This window comes from Hakea prostrata, chromosome 5, assembly GCF_041222555.1.
Source record: "Hakea prostrata isolate BN-2017 chromosome 5, UWA_Hpros_2, whole genome shotgun sequence".
Classification (NCBI taxonomy): Eukaryota; Viridiplantae; Streptophyta; class Magnoliopsida; order Proteales; family Proteaceae; genus Hakea; species Hakea prostrata.
In genome coordinates, this window is record NC_142604.1 from 27,538,244 (window position 1) to 27,560,382 (window position 22,139).

The 22,139-nt window shown below is 38.5% G+C and overlaps 1 protein-coding gene across 3 annotated transcripts in view; it reads right to left on the reverse strand.

The window, feature by feature from the left end:
* Positions 1–14,693: 14,693 nt before the first annotated feature.
* Positions 14,694–22,139, reverse strand: part of ETFQO (electron-transfer flavoprotein:ubiquinone oxidoreductase) — a 91,386-nt gene continuing 83,940 nt past the window's right edge. The window contains exon 19 of one of the 3 annotated variants that reach the window (XM_089155487.1): positions 14,694–15,091. In XM_089155487.1, the coding sequence (XP_089011613.1) occupies positions 15,008–15,091 (84 nt within the window). In that variant the 3' untranslated portion in view covers positions 14,694–15,007. The remainder of the gene's footprint in view (positions 15,092–22,139) is intronic. The other 2 variants (XM_089155486.1, XM_089155485.1) reach the window with 2 other exon arrangements.

A 22,139-nucleotide genomic window follows, 5' to 3' on the forward strand; every position in this document is an offset into this window, starting at 1 on the left:
GTGATTTTCCACTACACTCTATAATCTAATTATTCTTTTGGTATCTTATTTTCGCACTCTGATTTGATTGTAATATTTCAAAGAACCTTTATTTGATTACTTCATTAATAGTATTTAAACATTGATTTAGTCTCATTCTTGATTATATTATTGTGAATGTGGGAGGTTGATTGCTATGAATTGATCTTCGGGGTTGTGGATCACACATTCGGGTATCGCAGTTAGGGTATCGGTTGGGTGGATGTGACAATTGGTTAGCTAAATTCTTTAAACAATAAATACAAGTTCTAATCATGTGAAATTACTGATGTCTCACCTTGTTGTGGCAAAATGATTAGAGCATCGGATTTGGCTTCAACCCCGAAATCACCTGTAGCAGGGCATCCAACAGGTTTGTGTCCAACCCCAAATGTTCACTATATTGATATCTAGGTTTTAGAAAATAGGTTGCACAATTAAAGAAGCTTACAGTTAGAAGTTAGAGTTAGGATTGAATGAATTACCAATACCTACGACTACAAGTCAACAACCCACAATATTTACTTACCGGTCCTATGCAAGGGATGCATCAGATAGGCAGTCCATCGTGCATACACAATATTCAAGAAAACCTAGTGCCCTCTAGGGTTTGTTGCCTCTATAGCAACCTTCATATGCTCAAGGGGTGCATATAGGTGGGGCATGCAGGGTCCCCTCAAGGAAGAGTCCACCATATGGAAGACCTTCATAATAGGCTCTAAGGTCTGCAATAGCATAATAACATTTCTCCAGAACTCATCAGATGATATTGTATTTTGTGCCTTGCGCCCATTGGTCATACTGAATTATCACAAACTCATTAAGTCAATAGATAGTAAATAACTAGATATACAAGATAATCATAGACTCAGTATAATAATTTGTTAGATGAAATAGTAGATAGTTATCTTACTTGGATCCAACCCAATTAAACCACTCTTGGGACGCAAACATGGATCTGAAGCCCGACTTCTTCTCTTGCATACTAATCAAGGCGACGGAATTCATTGTGAATCTTGTCGGACCAGGTCTCACCAACTCATCTCTACATGATTTCCTCATCATGGCCAAAGCAATGTTATGATTGTAAATGAAGTTGGTTACCTATCTAGCCTTTTTAACTGTGTTCTAGACAATGCTAATTTTTCCAATGTCCTTCAACATTAGGTCGATAGAATGAGCTGCACAAGGTGGTTAAAAAAGATGATAGTTTGGTGAACTCATCAACACTTCACTGGCTTTCTTGAAGTTGGAGCCATTGTCAATGACATTTTGCACCACATTCTTCCTCCCAACCTCATCTATCACATCCTGTAGGAGACCAAGGATATATCTGTGGTCTTTTGTATGACAAGTAGCATCCACTGATTTCAAGTTAATTGTTCTCCTATCACAGTACACCATAAAGTTGATGATGGACTTTCTCATCGGACCGGTCCATCCATCAAACATGATGGTGCATCCATATGTATCCCAAAGGATTTCATAGTCTATATACTATTGTAGCTCTTCCTTCTCCTCTTAAAGGAGGGTGATCATCAACTTTGTAAGGGTGGGGCATTTGCAATAGCATCAATCATGTGCCTGTAGTATGGACCCTGCGCCATGTTTGCTAGAATGGAACTGTAATACGTCCACTTTGATACTGTTTTTTTAACCTTCTTGGCCATACCTTTCCATGCACTAGAAATCTTGGGCTGCTTGGCCCCCTTCTTCTTGAAAACTTCAGGTTCCTACTCTAGGGTTAGGTCCCCATGGCGTGGATAATCAAATGGTGTTGGTCCTGCTAGATCTGATATACGAGGGGCCCTCTAACTCTGTGATCTGCTAAACATGCCAAATACACCACCCCTCCCCTCAGATTTAGATGGTCTAGCCCCTGCAGCCCTAGAGGAACTAGTTCCTGAAGCTCTAGCTTTGGCCCCATCCTGATCCTGATTGTGCAATTGCCTGATATTTGCCATGACCCACCACATGTCCCTCTCCTCTTGATCTCTCACCACATCAACAGGATCAACATCCCGATCATCATCTGAATCATTTCTGTATGATGATGGTCCCGCACCACATCATCTAGTGCTTTGTTCACTCTCCTCTGATCATCTTTCTTCTTCCCCTTGGCTTTCTATAAATCCCTAAGTGCCTTCACTACATCTGGATATGCCTTTGTGCATGTGGTCACATTCTTCAAACTCCCGATGATGTGACCCTTAAACCGGTTGATGCCACCTGAGTAGATTTTCTTCCCACAAAATTTACATTGTGTTTTATTCTTATCTCCATCAATAGCCACATAGTATTTCCATGCTAGGTCAATCCTCCCTCCTACTGCTGGTTTCTCAGGCTCTCCCCATCCACTCAGTGGTCGTGGCCGTCCGCGTCCACCCTGTGAAAAACCAACTCCCCTCTGACTCCCACTAGCAAACATGATGACTATTGCATTCAAAATGATTGCATAAGTCACTGAACAACACCAAAATAATTTTCTCCACACAAATAAACAATCATGTATGATGCACTTAAGTAAAAGTGTATAACTAGCAATTCTTAAATAAAATGAATTTTTACAATTTTTTGGAGAAAAAAAAAAGGTTGCCCATATCAAAACCGGCGAGGAAGCCACATGGGCAACTCTTGAGACATACTTACATCATTATTCCATAATTTTCAAACCATTTCCCCCATTTTCCCCTATTTTCCCCTATTTTCTCTATTTATTCATGACTATTGATATTTTTATAATTTTTTGAAAAATAAAATAATTATTTATTGTGTGGAAAAATATTTTTGCTCCATGAGTCCATAGATCGGCTCATGGAGTTCCACATATGTTTTTTCTATCATCATACAACAGATATATTACTTAAAAAGTAAGCATTTTCAATGTGAAAAATACAAATTTTTACTCTAAAAAATAAAAAAAATAAAAATTTCCTTTGCGAAAAAAAAAATCCTACTTTGTGAGCTCGTAGATCGGCTCACAGTATTCAACATACTTTAATTTCATAACCATCCAACAACAATATGGCATGCATTTTGTTAAGAATTAGTTGGAGAAGAATGATTACCACTGAGATGAAAAAAACTCGCAGATCTATGCGAAATCCTCTCAATTGACAGAAACAACGTGATATCTATCAATAACGAAGCAGGATGTACTCGTAGATGTCCAAGATCATACCAAAATATGGTGAGAATTGCAAGAAATAGGAGAGAGAGAGAGGCTCTGGAGAAGTTTGGAGAGAAGAGAGAAAATATAAAAAATCAAATTGAAATTCGGTGGAAAATTTGATTGACGTTTCAATATATCATCGAATTCTCATGATATATTGAGAACGGTCGAAAAATCGACGGTTGACAATTTGTCGTCGATGTGAAATCTAGCCTTAACCCTAAACCGGAAACCCTGTTGTTTGTAGGTCCGAAGACCTGAAGTGAAGGTAGAAGACAACTATGGGCCATCTCAATGGAAGACATGGTGTTTGACCTAGAACCCATGGAAATTGATGATGGAGTCCCATACTTGGAAACTTTGTCAGAGTTGGAGAAGAAATTGCACCTTGATGAAGAAGAGCTTGGTTGATGGACTGAAGCCTAATTGGACATGGTTTGAAGGCATTCTTCCATGCTAGGTGAGTTACTTGATGAGTTGGGAGAAGCCCCATTGAAAATATTGAGGTTTGGTGCTTCAATGATCTAGGCTTGCTGTCAACCTGGATCTACTGGGCCAATCGACCCACAGTCTCAGGGTTTAATTTTAAGCTTCTGATTTAGGGTTTTGATGCTCTATTTAATAGGACTACGTGGTTTTTAGCCACTCTTGTTTCTAAAACCTCTGGAGAACGTGGAGAACCTCTCTCAAGCCCTCTCTTTGGTGTGTGGAAGATCCAATGCGAGTTCTCAAGTTCTTCGGCGATTATTCCTCATTAAGGTTAGTAATCTCTCTTAATCTTCTATGATCTTCTCTTCTATTGATGGTTTATCATCATTGTGATTATGAAGATGGTTTTGTATCCTTGCAAACACCTCTTCTTCAATCTCTGTAGTTGTGAGTGAATCTCCATTCACTCCAGTGCTCTTATGATCTACGAAATTGAATTTCATGAAGAGATCTTGTGAAATCTTCATGAAGGTGTGATCATTCTATTGTTTTTATATTTCAAAGCATGTTAGATTCACTCATATATTAGTTTCTATCATTGATCTACTATTGTTATTCTTCTAGAGTGAATTCTCATTCTCTCTAGCCTCTCCGTTGAATCCACGGACTGTTTTCTCTGAAAACCTTATTTTTGATCAATTTAGAATTCTACCATTTTGATCAATGTTGATGTCCAATCTATACTAGTTAATCTTAGATTATTGTTCTAGAAGTTCCTTTGAATTTTCGGAATGTTTTGAATACCAGAAGATGAGTTTCAAATCAAAATTCAGAATTTTGCTTCATACTATTCATTGGGTCAACTGGACCAATCGACCTAGCCAATCAGCCCAAGCTGATAGTAATGGATTTCTTCATTTGTTTCGATCCGTTTGACTTCTAATCTTCTAGGGTTTGTTCCTAATTATTGAACCATGCTTGTTTAGGGTTTGTTTGCTAACCTTGGACCTATCCTCTTTGTTCCTCCAGAATTATTCGAAGTTATTTAAGGTAAGGACGGTTGATTTTCTAATAACCTAGAATGCATGATCTTTGGTTTATGATTCGGATTTGCATGACCATACTACTGTTGTCTTAGTTTTCTTATGAATATATTACTGCTGTAATTTCTTCAACTACAGTAGGTCTTGTTCATGTGATTCTTTTATCAATTTGATCATGTATGATTGATTATCTTTCTATGTATTGAATTATCAGTTATGTATGTGAATGACTAATTTTGGGAATGTGATTGCCTAAGTATAATTTGGGAATGGGGAATGTTCTTTTGACATTTCTGTCCTTGGACATTAGTGGAAGTGGTATAGGACATTTCCTATGGTGCCCCTTGACTCTTTCCCGGATTATTGGTTGACATACCTACTTGTCTAGCAGTGTTTGGCTAGGATGTCCATGTTACATCATACCCGATTCGGAAGGGTATTGAGACCGAGTAACCCGTGGCAGCAATGCGGGTTTGTGGATGCTCAAGACCGATAACCAACCCTTGAGAGGACATGAATCACAATGTGGGGGCCATTCATTGGTAGGGTTGCAGTAGTAGACTTGGGCTCATGGGTGCTCAAGACCGGTAACCAACCCATGAGAGGACATGAGAGCCTCTCGTTTACTATTTGGGTTGATGAGTCCGTAGTCCGAGTTGGTTGTAGCGATAGGTTACGCTGACTCTAGTGAGAAGGGTATCGGAAAGGATAGTTAGAGGCGAGGAATGGAAGTATCTGACTCTAACTTGATATAACTAAGTAGAAGACTTGCATTGGGCTAGGTTTAACCTTGACATGCGCCAATACTCAGACCAATGGTGATGTGAGAGAAGGGTGACCTAAACCCTAGCCAAGGAATGTCCGAGAGGGATGCAGGATCCAATTACCACCGGAGAACCCAAGATACTGAGATGGTTGAGGGAGAGTGATTTGAAACCTACCCAGAGGAGTATGGTGCTATGACTTACAGCATATGATTGACTTAAAGCATATCTATGCTATGACTCAAAGCATAGAGTTATAATCATACATGCATTGTCTGTTTCATATCATTTTGCATTCTTTATGATTTGCTATCATGCTTTGTTGTGTTATTATGGAATAAACTGCCTTGCTGTGTTCTTTTGAACTCACTCCTTTTTGCAAACATCTTTATTAGACTTTATCTGCAAATACTAATGACTATGAAGGCCAGTATTATGAAGCCCAATAGGATGACGCATACTATGCCCAAGGTGTCGGCTACGGTGAGTATGATGGTGAAAAATTCCACAGTGACGGTGTATCGTACTAGGATTAGTCGCACCCATGTGCTAGTTCGGCGTTATCTAGATACTGAGACTTATACTTTTAGAAGTGTTCTCTATAAGCTTGAAGAGACACTAGTTTAGTTTTGATTACTTCTTTTCTATTTCTCTTATTTTGGGAATCAATTGTAATCTTTCTTTTTACTTTCGATCTACATTTCCGATATACTGTAGAGTGATTTTCCGCTACACTCTACATTTGATTATTATATTCGTATTATTCTTTTTCTGCACTCTGATTATATATACATGTGTTCTTTTGAATCTTATCTTGATCTTCTAGTTAACATAGTATAACATTACTTTAGTCTTGTTCTTGATTGTATTATTGTGAATAGGAGAGGTTGATTTCCTTGATACTGATCTTTGGGTCTGTGGATGACACACTCGGGTATGCCAGATAGGGTACCGGCTGGGTGGATGTGGCAGCCAATTTCTAGGCGACATATCATCGACTTAATGACTAAGTCATTTCGCTGGGGGGGGAATCGTGTCGCCCTCCAACGACATTGCGATATATCGCCCTGTGTCGGTAATATATCGCTGACACATTGAACTTGGCTATATGGTGGCACCTACAACTAAATAATAAAAATAAGATGGGCTTTGAGGATGGTCATGACTACTTGTTTTCTATAGACACTAGAAAGTAAACATGTCACAATACCACACTCCCATTTTCCAAATTACTTCTGGACCTCATACTTGAAGGATATATGAGGGATTTCATCTTCCTTGAGCTCCAATAATGATAACGATGTTCTTGAAGTATGGGTTCTGCTAGACTTCTTGCTGCCTCTATGGGATATATGATGCAACTTCTAAATCTTGCTGCCTCCATAAGTTGTGGTCTTCCCATCTTCTACTTTCTACATCTGTGATCGTCACTATTCATGGTTTCAGAGTGTTTGTGCAAGAAAAACCCACTTGCAAAAGTCTAGCATTGGAGTGTTTCTTCTCAGCCAAAACAATGACTCAGCTTGACCAAAACAAAAATTCACTATTTAGCATTGAAGTAAACTTTGCTTTTTGAGCAACCCGGCTTTCGCACCTGCAGCCGAGTGCATAAGCAACCAGAAACGACGCCACCTATGAGACCGAAATATATTTGTTATTAAGTATCGATGCAAATTTTGTTTTTTGAGCAAGTCTTTTCAAGATGGTTGGGGCATTGGAATGACTATGCTCGGCCAGCATTGGAGTTGTTTTTGCTCAGCCAGAACTAGACCTGTAAATGGATAGCCAAAATTCGCCTCCGAATTCGCATTCATATTCGTTTAAGGGTATCCGTATCCGAAAATTTTGTTACCGGAAAATATCCGTATCCGTCCATTAAGCAACCGGATTCGGATTCTGATAATTGCTTATCAGATCGGATAATATCTGGATAAAATTTTATCCGGATAGAGTAAAGTATTTAACATTTTTTCTGTAAAAATAGATGATAATCGAATTCGGATACCGATAATCGGATTTGGATAGCGGTATTCGGAAATTAGAAATTTATAATAAAAAATGTAAAAAAGTGACAATTATCAATCAATAATCGGATATTTTATATGATCAGATTGTTATCGGATATCCGATAAAGTTTCGGATTCAGATTCGGATGCTTTCTCTAAACTTTTGTTGGATTCGGATTTGAATTCGGATAACGGATTTGCTAATCGGATTCAGATACTGGTGTATCCGAGCCGAATCCGGTCCGTTTACAGGCCTAGCCAGAACAATGACTCAACTCGACTAGAACAATAATTCGCAATTTAGCCTCAATTCGCTTTTTGAGCATATCTTCGATTCGCTATATAGTATCGATGTAAATTTCACTCTTTAGCATCAGTTCGGTTTTTTTAGCAAATCTTCGATTCACTATTTAGCATTGAAGTAAATTTCACTTCTTGAGTAACAAATCGAGTTTGCTATTAAGTATCAAGGCAAAATTTTCTTTTTGAGCAAGTCTTTTTAAGATGTTTCGGGCACTGGAATGATTATGCTCGACCTAAACAATGACTCGACTCGACCAGAACAATAATTTTCTATTTAGCATTAGTTTGCTTTTTGAGCAAACCTTCAATTCGCTATATAGCATCCATGTAAATTTCACTCTTTAGCATCAGTTTGCTTTTTGAAAAATCTTTGATTCATTGTTTTAGCATCGATGCAAATTTCGCTTCTCGAGCAAATATGTTGTTTAGCATAAATTCGCTTTTTGACCAATTCCCAAGTTACCATTCTCGGGAGAAGTGGTCAAACATATATCTACTTATACCGAGCAAGTAACCATGGCAACTTGGCAAAGTCATCGATCAAGGAGGAGGACAATCAACGATAATTCAATAGCCAAAGAGGCGATAAAGATGACTAAAGGATTTACGAAAGGATTAACACAATCTTGACCAATACAGGGTTGACCAAACAAGCTTGCTATCAAATAAAAAAAGTTTTACAAAGGCCAACATATGAACGACTAAACCTAGCTTAGACCAAGAAAAGTTGTAGTCTGGTGGAGCCTTCTTGACTAGACTAGCCAGAGCCTCATCGAACTCATCTTGTCGAAAACACTAGTCTCTTTCTTGGTTGTTTGAGAACTGAACTTGGAATGAAAGGTCAAGAGCTTGACCACGACCAGTTTGACCAAATCAGTGGTTTGAGTACTACGAAAAATTCAGATGCATTCAACCAAAACATTGTCTTAAACAGAGAGGATGCAAACGATCTTATCTAAATGCACCTCTTGCAGTATTGGTCAAGAAAAAGTCATACCAAACTCTGCCTGACCAAATCAAAGCTTGATTAAGAAGAAGACCTAGTCTATTGATCCAAGCATGAAGTCACCATGACCAAGTGACTTATGGTCGACCTAAAATAGTCTGACCAAGGTCAACCACGAATGGACCAGACTAATCAGAACTTGGTTGAACATGGGTGAGCCACGTAACATAATGTGCGCATTAAACCACGAACACAGGTAGAGTTCAACTAACTTCCAAAGACTTTGAAATGGATTCATGGTCAAACAAGGAGACCAACAAGGACTCTATCTGGTCTTGGAGACCAGTGAGGATTCCAGATTGAAAGATCAGCAGAAAAAAAATGGCAACTTGAAAGTTTTGGAAGTCATTGATCAACCATGGAAGAATGCTCGACCCAAAAAAAAAAAAAAATACAAGAATACTGTGACCGACCACATAAAGTGAGCAAAGGCAAGAGGAATATAATGTTGTTGATTACAAAAAGCTCGACTAACTGTCAAGCATGCTGAGTTGTAACTCAGGAAAGAACAATCATATAAAATTCCATCATCCTACCATGCTGCAGGTTTTACTTTGCGCAACTGTCACATCGACATTGAATGCATGTTGGCACTGTCTTTAAAATTGATTGAACACAAGTCAAGCCAAAAATCACTCGACTAGATCAAATCCTAGTTGGGATAAACTTGGTTCCTTGGCCCAAACACGGAGTTAATGTGACCAAGTGACTAGGGGGGCTTATGTTATGGACGATTCATAATAGATCTACTAAGTCGACCAAAGAAGAACCAGACCAACCAAACCTTGGTTGGACCACGAATAAACATATGAAATATAGGCACTAAGCAACGTGTAAAATGTGAATCGTAATCAACCTCCTTAAAGATAGAGATAAGGATCTTGATCAAGTCAAATAGTTTGAATTGCTATTAGAGTCCAGATCAAATTGCACAACTACAACCCAAGTAATACTTTTACCAGATAAGATTCATCCTCCTCTCCTCTATTAAGTTAGAAACAATTATAGAGTTCAAGTTGAACACCATCACCGCACATCCAAGGTATCTCAAGTTATAACAACCCACAGCTTCACCATTATTAGGTACACATTCTTGGGTTACTCTCTCTAGCATTGTGAGCTCTACACTTCCATTGACTTGATCGTTGGAGATGTTCCTCGACCAACCCGGTCTAGCACCTTTTTTGCATGTTGTTAGCTCGCGCTACCTAAAAGGTTTTTGGACCAAGTATTGGCACTGTCACATCCTCCCAGCCGGTACCCTAACTGGCATACCCGAGAGAGTGATCCACAGCCCCGAAGATCAAGTATCGAGGAAATCATCCTCCCACATATACAATAACATAATCATAAGCAGGAAATAATCAAGGTTTAAAATATTATAAATAAAAGATTAAAGTCAAGAAATGAATAATCAATATAATCAGAGTGCGAAAAATGATACCAGATGTAATCACATCAAAAGAAGTAGAGTGAGGCGGAAACTCACTCCACAAAATACAGCGGAACGCAGAATGCAAGTCTAAAAGAAATAACAACTAAATCAAAGGAATTAAGAGAAATAACTAAACATCAGGGTTTTCTATTCTATAGATAACGTCTTCAAAATAGTGGACTTCATCAATCCATTTGAGACGTTCCACCTCCACGTTGTCTTTAATCGTAGTACGCAGCTTGATCAACTGAGGGATCATCAGAGTAATCTTGATTGTTTCCAACACCTTGCGTGTAGTACGCTTCATCGGCTTGCGCTTCATCGTACTGTTCGCCATAGTAATCAGTGTACATGTAGAATAGTCTAACAAAAACAATGTACAAAAGGAATGAGTTTCGAAGAAACTCAGTAAGGTAGTTAATCCATAACAACATAAATAACATGGAAGCAAACCATAACAAGATGCAATGCAACATGAAACAAATAATGTATGTATGCATCTAAACTCTATGTATGCTGGTCTCTATGGCAGACATGCTTTAAGTCATAGCACCGTACTTCTTTGGGTAGGTCAAACACACAACGCCTTTTGGTAGTGGGTCCGGCATCCCTCATGACAAACCATGGCAGGGGGTTAAGTCAACACACTCTCTCACAACCATTTGGCATAAGTACCGGCGCATGTCAAGGAAAAGCCTAGCCCAATGCAAGTCATCTACTCAGTTACATCAACTTAGGTCCAGATACTTCCATTCCTCGCCCCTGGCGATCCTTTCCGGTATCCTTTCCACTAGAGTCCTAATAGTTCCGGACTACGGACTCATCAACCCTATTGGTTATCTACATATGGTAAACGGGAAGCTCTCATGTCCTCTCACGGGTTGGTTACCGGTCTTAAGCGCCCATGAGCCCAAGTCTAGCCATATGCAACCCTCCAATACATGGCCCCCACAATGTGATTCCCGTCCTCTCACGGGTTGGTTACCGGTCTTGAGCGCCCGTGAATCCCCATTGCTGCCACGGGTCGTTCGGTCTCAATACCCTTCCGAATCAGGTCTGATATAATAGGGGTACAACCTAACCAAACACTGCTAGACAGCCCTAGGTATGACAACCAATGATTCGGGAAAGTGTCGATGGACAACCCCGGAAACATCCCATACTATTTCCGATAATGTCCAAGGACAGAAGTGTCAAAAGGACACCTCTCAATCCCAAACCAAACTTAATCAAACACAGTCTCAGATCAGTCATGACATATACAATCAGCAACTCATTATATAAAAGAGAATGTAAAGTCATGATCAAAACATAAAACAATATAGTAATAAGCAATCTCACATAAGTCTAAGTAATAAAAGAAACATGATAAAGAGCTACTGTTCTCACAGTAGTACATCAGAATATAAAGTGTACAAACAGTAAACAACTCATAGTTTCGTAAAGTAGAAACCAGAGAGTATGCAATCTATGTAGTTAAGGAGATAACTGTCCTTACCTTCTAATTCGTAAAGGAACTTAGAGAATCAACTAAGACCTTGACTAAACCTGAGAAAAGAGTTTTAAAATAAGTGTATACTATGAGTTAGGAAAGATACATAGAAGGAAAGATACATAGAAGGAAAGATCACAATTCAATCAAAACAGACCAAGAATGGGGTTGCTGTACCCATTGGTCGACTGATTGGTTTACTGCCCTAGTCGACCAACAGAGACAGTAGCCTTCAAAAATCAGAATTTTTAGAATATGAATCCGAATTTGGTGGTTCAAAAGGGTACAAAATAAGGGGGAAACTTTAATGGAAACATCTAAGTCTATAGAGGACAACAAACCATTAATCAAATCAAGTTTCCAGGTCACAACTCAGGAACCAGAAAGTTAATCTAATTAGGTTAAACATAGATCATGAAGGTTACAATTCTAGTAAAGAAAATAAAGTGAGAGTCTTCTAACATGATCAAAATAGGGGTTCTTGATTTTACCCAAGAAATTAGGGTTTCACCTTTTTTGGCTCCCATGAAAAAGGTTGAGAGTTCCGGATGAAGGGAGGTAAATTGATAGTCAAAACTAACAAGAAGAATCATTCAATGATAAAGTTTAGGTTCATATAAATTTTACCCAAGAGGTTTCCCTCTCATGGGGAATTACCAAAGGTTCTCCAGATGACCACACAAGGTTAGGGTTTCAAGGGTTAGGGTTTCCAGGATTCAACTGGCAAGGGTTGAGATCATGATGATGATGATCATAGATCACAAGGAACATGATGAGATCATGGAATAGATGGTTGCAAAAATGCAGCATCATCTTCCTGATCTCAATCAAGAATAGATTCAAGAAAAGAAAATCAGAGATAGAGAGGAAAGAGATCATACACATACCTTTGATTCAGGAGGATGAAGATTGCTTGAGTTCTTGCGAGATATCAACCAAGGATGCAAGGAAAGCGATTAGAATAGGGTTCTAACTCGTTCCAGAGGCTTAGGAGGCAGATGAGGCGGAGTATTCCCGAGATTAGACTTAAATAGAGTAGCCATGATTTAAATTTCAAAAACAGAATCAATTGGTCGATTGGTCCAGTCAACCAATGAGTCGACCAATCAGAACAGGAGTCCGGATCAGCTCCCTTGACGGGGAGCACTTTGTGCTCCCCCTACGCTTCCTGACCACAAATATCAGTGGGGCCCACAGTGAAAAACACTTTTTGGAAAAAATAAAAAAAGTTTTCTTTTTCACCAGTGGGACCCACTGTTTTTGTGGTCAGGAAGCCATGGGGGAGCACTCTGTGCTCCCCAGACGGGGAGAAGATCCGGATTCTCAGAACAACAACTTCAAAATAGGGAATTGAAGGCTCAGATCAAGTCCAAACATCAAGGGGTTTTGCACACACCTAAAGTGACATACCTAGTAGGTAGAAATGCCTTCGAACCAATACAGAGAGCACTCTAAGTCCATCAACTAATCAAATCTTCATCAGTGTGCAGTTTCCATAGAAGGGACACTGACATCCACACTCAAGGATTCCACTCCAGCCATCAAGTCCTCAACAGAAATGGCCCAAAGATGACTTCTTGCCTTACTTTGGGTTACTGGACCTACAAACAACAGGGTTTTCGGGTCGGGGTTAGGGTTGGGTTTCACAGGCATCGTCTATGGAAACTTGATCAAGGCTATAGAACGGGTGGCAGAATGTCTAGAGAAGATCAATCAATGCAGGTTTAAAGATAATCTAGATTCATTCGAAAGGAAAAAAGGGCGGCAAACTTCTTTTCCCTACTAGCCTCAGCCAAGTGCACCAAGTATTCAATGCTTGGACCTACATTTTATATAGTTTAATGCACCGAACCAAGTACCTAGTAGGTGAACATGGACATACAACAAAAACCAGGCTGGATAGATCCTATTGTCCAATATCTAAAGGATGGCATACTCTCAGAAGACAAGTAGGAGGCTCGCGCCAGAAGGTGTCGAGCATCACGGATACGCTTTGAAAGAAGGACGTCATTAGAAGACGTTGGTTATAGGAGCATTGTCGCGCGGCCTAGGGCTAGTAGGTGCATTAGTGGAAGTCCACAAAGGGGATATGTGGAGCTCATATGGGAGATTGAGCACTAACCTACAAGGTGCTCCAACAAGGATCCTATTGGCCGAGGATGCAATAAGACACGATTTAATATGTCCAGAAATGCAAGCAATGTCTGTTGAACGGTCCAATCCCAAGGAAGTCAGCTCTTCCATTAACATCCATTGTAGGTCAATTCCATTTGCCATGTGGAGAATGGTCTTGTTTGGGAGCTTCACCCTAGCTTTAGGAGGTCAAAAATACTTGGTCATGACAATTGATTATTTCACCGAATGGATTAATTAGAGCCATTGGCCCCCATTACTGAGAAGCAAATGGAAAAGTTCTTCCAGAAAAATATCATACATTAGTTCGGGATGCCCATAAGTCCTGGTCACAACAACCATAAATAGTTCCATATCCTGTAACTTTAAAGAATTTTGTGGTCAATAAAGCTATAACGTCGTATCCTATTATGTCCAATACGTTTCCCAATTAAGTAAGTGCGTTTTCCAAAACTTGAAATTTTGTAGGGTACTACCACAATTTTTAATGGCAAAAATCCAAAATTTCATTTTGCTAAAGGTATCCTAACTAGCTAATATATGTCTTTTGAAAGGTTACTTTGAATGGCTAACAAACAGGCCATAAGGTAAGAGAGGTTTTTTGGAGACAAGTCTAAGTGGTGTCCATTGCTCTCTTATATAAAGGTTGGATGGGTTGTTAACACAAGCATCATATCTTAAGCTTTTTCTTTCAAACATATCGCTGGAAACGGATTGATGAATGTAGTAACTTCTAGATCCTTAAGTGCTATTGCATTCCGAAATGTACCTATGCAATTAGAGGTTAAACACACTGTCAACCCATATGCACAATTTGAGGCGCTTAAACACCTTAAAGAATTCTCTTTAAATTGATTTGGGTTTTTAACCCCGTTTATGTATCAAAAAAAAAAAACACCTTAAAGAACATGCCCCCACGGCATGTCTCAACTCTCCCAATAATTGTTTGTATATATCACCAGAGGGATGTGTGTGACTATGGTTTTGACAGGTGATCGTTCATACCATTCAGAACAGAGAAATTCTTGTACTTGATATTTATCTATTTGTCTTATACAAATGCCCATGATATAACATTTCCAACAAGGGCCGGCCATTAAGAGAGATCTGAAGATCTTAATTTATTATTATCATTAAATTTTTTTTTTAATCAGACCAGAAGTTTAAATTCATTGAGAAACATATGAACTTAAAAAAGCGGGGGATCTACATGACTGAATAACCAGGACCACCACCGCCTTCTGGCACTGTCCACTCGATATTCTGTCTTGGGTCCTTGATATCACATGCCTGTGAAAAGATCCACTCGTAAAAGTAAATAAGTTTTACAGAATGATGCATGAACTCAAAACAAACAATACGGAATGATTAGTTAACGGTAGGTAGGAGTTCAGGTCAACAAATCATGCATCAAATTTCATGAAAATAAGTATCTTGATAAGAAGCGGAAAAAAATCACCCAGAAAGCCTCATCCCATCAGGGTAAAAGTAAAACTACCTATGGTTTCAGAGGGAGGTAAAAGTAAAACTACCATTTTGATGTATTTTTGTAAAAACAGAAATATGCTGGTCAGTTCCTGTTAAAATAAGTCAATCAGAAGCTAATATGCTCGAATCACCATCTCCCTCAAGACCCATACATGTATACATAAACTTGACCAAAAAGATCGTCAAAGTCAAGGGGAGGGGGGGGGAGGGGGTGAAAGGAACCCTCAAAGTACAAGAAAATCTAACAATTGAAATTAAAGATGAAATTATTCAAATGCATAGCAACACAATTTGAGTATTAAACCACCAAATTTGACATTAGATTCACAAAAAAAAAATTGAATTTGAAGTTAACTGAGGCTCTTTTTGGTATCAATTATCATTGTCAATTATGAGAAATTTTCATTATTTTAAATTGTTTGGCATCTATTCTAAATTTTATTTTTATTTAAAATAATAGAAAAAGCTCCAAAATTCATAATGAACTTTTTGTCCATTATGGATTATGATGAGAATTTCATTATCTTCCTTTGTGTAAGTTTACTTGAAGTTTTATAAATAAGATGAGGGTAAAATAGTCAATACACATATTTTTTTATAACAACTATACTTTTTCCTTCTTTTCTCACTTGTTTTCTATCATTTTTTAACAATTTTTTATCTTGACACCAAACTTATTTTCATTTCATAATTTATTTTTGATAAAATTCACCAAACCATTTTTCATTCTTGACCAATAATGAATTTTTGTACTTATTTATTTTAAATAGGCATAATAGAGAATGAAAATTGATACCAAAAAGAGCCTGAGATATCATGGTTTTCTATTTTTGTCAGGAAATCATGGGTCGGTACTAAAATGTATGTTTTGATCAAGTTTCGATACATTTCAATCAGGTTTGACTGATTGAAAAACAAGCAGCAACTATCAGAATGGCAACACAGAGCAGTGAACAACACTATCAATCTAGGGTATGAAAATGAAAAAAATCACTTCGGCCCTGGTTTATGCATATTTAGTGGTGAATAAAATATTTACTGCCAATTAAATAAGAGAGAATATACAAAAAGTAAAACTCAGCCTTCATAATGGGGAAGAGGCCCAATTTATAATATTCAAGACATGCATGTTTAGAGTTTCCACTTTGGGCCAAAATATGATCACTTAACTGATGAAATCAAGGTGGGAGATCTCGCCAAGATCTCACTATTTTGGAATAGCAAGATGAGAGGAGAGACAAGAATTGAGAGATGAGAGATCTCGCCATCTCTGGTACAACCACCTGGTTTAGGGGGTTTTAAAACCCCCTATCTCGCTTGAGAGAGGCATATCCACTCTCGTTGCAACCCTCAAAACCTGCCGAAAACTTGATTTTTAGCCGGAATTTGTTGGGGATTCAACTTTTAAACATCCTTAACATATCTATTCAAACCTATTTCAACTAGATCTTCAACAAAGATAAGATTTTCCCCAAATTTGAATTTTTTTAAATAGAATGTTCTACAATGGGTGTGAGTCTAGTATAAATATATGTTGATCTACACTTTCATGGAAACAAATTTAATTTTCTGTTATTAATTTTTTTTTTGTATTCAAAAAATATATTATCTAAAAAATAAAAAATAAAAAATATAAAAAAATACTTATGATATGAATGTGATTATCACTTATATTAAACTACATTGAGAGGGCTACAACCCCATGTATTCATATTTTGATTATCATGCTAGTTGTATTTATTTTTATTATTAATTTAAATAATTAAGTAAAATAATTATGAAAAACAATATTTTATTAAAAAATTATATATATATATATATATATATATATATATATATTATTTTTTTTTTTTAAATGATGCTCATATTATGTAGTTTATTTACTTATTTACTTATTATTATTTTTTAATTAAATACAAACATGTCTGTTTGAGCATTATATATATGTTATCTTAGAACAAAGTGTGTGTTTTGTTGTTTTGTAAATTGCTTTTACATAAAATAATTATGAAAAACAATATTTTATTAAAAGATTATCTTCTTTTTATTTTTATTATTTATTTTTATATAAATGATGCTCATATTATGAAGTTTATTTTAAAAATACATACATGTCTGTTTGAGCGGTGTATATATGTTATCTTAGAACAAAGTGTGTGTTTTGTGGTTTTATAAATTATTTTTACATGTTTTTATTTATCTAAAAATTATTCTAATGATTATTTGAGAACATTCATGTATGTATTTTAGTGTTGTAGACTTGTATCTTAAATGGAAACTAGTGGGAATGGCGGCACTGGAAATGGGACTCAGGACATTGCTTCGCAACATGGGGATCCATTGACTATTGACAAGAAAAAATCCCGATGCAAGTATTGCCTCAAGACCTTGAATTCTGGTGGTTCAACTAGATTAAAACAACATTTGGCTGGTGGCTACAAAGATGTTGCCAAGTGTCCCAAGGTTCCTTATGAAGTGCAAAAAGTAATTGTAGCAACTTAAAAGGGAGGGAGACAAAAAAAATAGGAGATGACACAAAAGCAAAGGGAATTTGAGGATACAGTGCTAGGTAGACCTTTTGTTGATCTTGATGAAGAGTGAGACAACGATGAGGAGAGGAGGAGGGTTATGGGTATTGAGTCACAGGCTAAGTAGAGACAGATGAAGGCTGCAATGGATGCTAGTAGACAGTCCTTACATTTTGAGAATGTGAGACAATATGTACACACAAGAGGAGTAGGTGGTTCGGGATAAGGGGCATCCATGCCACCTAGACATAGTTTTCATGGAAGTGAGAGGATTGAAAGGAGGAGGAAGACTACACATTATGATGCCACATTTGACCAAGACCCCTCCCCTTCAAGCATCAAGACACCTATCAAAGAAGCATTCCATATATGTTTGCTGGAGGTAGAGAAGGCAGTAGGGAGGAGGAAGCTAGGTTGGCGATCAACAAATTCATATCTACAACAACATTGCAGCTAGTGTAGCCTAAACACCATACTATCAGGGGCTGATCAATGCAGTTGCTAGGGCAGGTGTAAGGGTTAAAGGCCCAACAGCTTGGGAAGTAATGAATAAATATTTACCAAAGGTGAAGCAGGAGGTGGAGGAATACATTGGTTTATTGAAGAAAAGATGGACTACATATGGTGTTACTGTGATGGCTGATAGATGGACTGGTCCTACTAGACAACCCATCAATTAATTTCATGTTGAGCTGCAATGGAAAGACATCCTTCCTTAAGTCAATGGATGCCTCAGATAAAATCAAAGATGCTAACTACCTTTACAAGCTTCTTAGGCAGGTTTTCCTCAAGGTAGGGTCAAGCAATGTTGTCCAGATTGTCACAGATAATGGTGCTAACTTCAAAAAAGCTGGTGAAATGTTGATGAAGAAGAAGAGCAGTAGGATCCACCTCTTTTGGACACCAAGTGCGGGAAGAGAAAGTCAATCAGTGCTGTGGTTGACAGGGCTAGAAGGGTCAATAATTTTATTTACAACCAAGGTTATGTGTTGAAGATGATGAGGAACCACTGTAAGGGTGATCTAGTCAGACTTGGATTGACTAGATTCGCTGCCAACTATGTAGCTCTGAAAAGCTTCCAGAAGAAAGTGGTGGGTCTACGGCACATGTTTGCAAGTGAGGACTGGTTTAATTGGTGTGGATCTAGCCATCTTGATGCAATAGTAGTCCAACAAACCATTGTTGATAATTCCTTTTGGAGGCAGTTGAATAGGACATGGGCATTTTAGAGCCTATTGCATTTGTTTTAAGGATGGAGGATTCGGAGAAGAAGCCCACAATGCCCCACATATATGTTGCCCTCTAGCAAATGAAAGAGTTGGTTAGAGCTGCTACCCCTGGCTCCTTCAAAGCCCAATAGAGGATCATCAATGATAGATGGGAGACGCACTTGATGCATCCTTTGCACTTGGCTGGTGAGTCACTTTTAAGTCTTTAAGTTTTTGTTGTATACTTTAATTTACATTGCTAATTTGTTATAAGTTATAATTTATAAACAAGTAAACAACCAAATCACTAACCAAATTTTTATTTCCACAATACAAGCTTACTACCTCAACCCAAAGTACCATTACAAGAATGATCTTGGGCTTAATGTAAAGATAATGAATGTGGTGCAAGACGTGGTGGAGAAGCTTGTGCAAATCCCGTCATGCAAGGGACAATTAATGGAGAGGTGAGAACTTATTTAAGTATTTCTTCAACTTCTTGCATTAGTGCACTATGCATATACAATAAATAAATACAATAATTGAACAATTGGCGTACAGATCAGGGAATTTAGGAATGCCTCTGGGAGTTTGGAAAGCCTTCTACGGTTGCAACTAGGCAAAAAATGATCATGTTAAATAGGCCATTACTAATTTATTATAACTCTATAAGCGATAACTGATAAGTTATATAAGTATTCGCCAAATCTTAGGGACATAAAATTAAAGTACTCTCACACACTTGCTCATCCTCTGATTGCGAGAGGAAGTGGAGCACCTTCTCGCTTATCCATAGTAAGGTACGGAACAGATTGGGAGTAAGAAGCTTGAAGACTTAGTGTATGTGCGTTACAATATGAGATTGAGACTAGGGCACATACAAGATGATATAAATGATGAAAATCGGGAACCGATTGAGTTTACTGATATATTCCACGAGCCCCCCCGTAGATGATGAGGAAGATGATGTCATATATCAATAGGTTAGGGATCGAGATGGCCTAATGTTGGATGGGCCAGCAGGGCAGCTGGATCCTTCCATTGCTGATGCCATGGGCCCAAATGCTATGGCTGACCACGTCTTCTGATGAGGGTTAGGCTCTGTAGCAGCATCAACAGTACCAAGTGTACCATTTATGGAGCCACCTATCAACTTGAAACAAGATGATGCCGATGATACCAGAGGGTCAAGTGGCCCAAGTCAGCCATCGAGTCATGGAGGCAGTCAGGCTGGTGGTATTGCTAGTGGAAGTTAAGGTCAACAAAGGGAGTCACCTCCACCAGGTCCGAGTCATCCGACACATGCGAGCCATAGTTCCCCTATCTCCTAGGCTTATACTAGGAGCTGGAAGAGCAAATCAAACTAGGGGCAAATAAATGATGATGCAAGCATGCAGAATCTTGAATTAAACATGGGAAGCATGAGCTTAAATCATGGTCATAGTGGTTCACAACAGCAAAGTTTGGCCAGTTGGCAGTCATCGAGGTACCTATATGGGGATCACAGCACCGGGTCAGATTACATTGGGTATTCTTCTTATGGAGATCATGTTATTCCTTAAGACCCTACACCAGGAGAGTACATACTGAAGGTGGGTTGTTGACTGATTGGCTTAGAAACCCTTACCTATATATTCAACAGCAACACGAACAACAAGAGCAACAATGGCTCTTTCACCCACCCACGATTGATGGTTACCCCAGAGTGTTATTCCTTCAGTATTCTGACATGGAAACATATCTGTTCCACATAAACCGATATATGACATACTACAGTGATAAGTTGACTTCGGAGTCATATGCGGACACCATTCAGAATCAGTTGATGCAAAATGTTGAGTGATACTCTTGCTGTCTTGTAGAGTTGTAGTCTTGTAATCTTGTTACTCTTGTACTCTTGTGATTGTGAACTTATGGATTATGATTTATGACTTACTAAAAGTCTAAAACTTCTTATGATTGTAAAATTTTGAAGACATTCAAGTTCTTTGATAGTTATATGTGTAATGTATTTGATACTTGATAGTTGATAACTTGAATTACTTGATATCTCTACATTACATGTTGTTTAACCTTGCATTTCATAGCATTTCGGTTTTACACAGAGTCGACTTAGAAGACATACTTAGGGTTATTTTCTCACAAATCTAAGGCCACCATTGTGTTCAAAAGGCCTTAAATAGGCTAATACCAAGTTTCATCCCAACCGGGGCCCTAAATCCCTCCGAGATGGGCCACCGAGTTTAAACTAGAAATTTTGTATATCTCGACCAAGATCTCGCCACCTCGGTCGAGATCTCGGTATTTTGAAGTGGCAAGATCTCACTTGAGATCTCCCACCATGGATGAAATAGCCAAAGAAAATAGCCAGCTCAAACAAGCAATTCGCTGTTCCAAAAGGGGCTGGAAATTAGATGAGGGGTTTGTGAGATCTAAGGTTTTGGCTTGGCAAGTTAGGGGAAACCTAGGGTTTATAAAAATGGGAAAACAATGCTGCCGCAAGAGAGAGGAGAGGTGGAAAGGAGGAAAAGGGACTGGCACTGAATAGGGGTGGGGAATGGAAGGGGAGTGGGAGAATAGGGGTAGGGGACATGGGGTGATGCTGCCACAGGTTGGGGAAGGGGAAGGAAGGTTTGCAATGGGAGAGGGGGGGGGGGTTGAATGGAAATAGGGTTTGGGACTTGGGGGTTGGGGGTGCAGTTGGCTGTTGGAGGCAAGAGGGAGGGGAGAAAGAGGGGCTGTGATGAAGGAGAAATGAAATAGAAGAATAGGGCAAGGGTGTCGGGATGCGTACTTGTTACAGGAAGGGGTTGAAGAACTTGAAAAATTGCAGCAATTTAAAGACCAATGGCAGCCGCAGTGTTATTTCCTCAGGAGACCCACGACTCCAATATTCACCTTCAATTCCCAAGTTTATTCAATAATCAAGTCTGTCCTCTTTACAAGCTGGGGGCTACATTTATAGCCTTACGTGATGGACTCATACTAGGACTCAACATTAGAAGGTGATTCAAACTAGGACTCTTATTGGACTTAGGAGTCTTATTCTAACAAGGGACTCTGAAACTCAGGATAATTCAAGTAACAAAACATGAGTGGGACTAGACCCCTCGC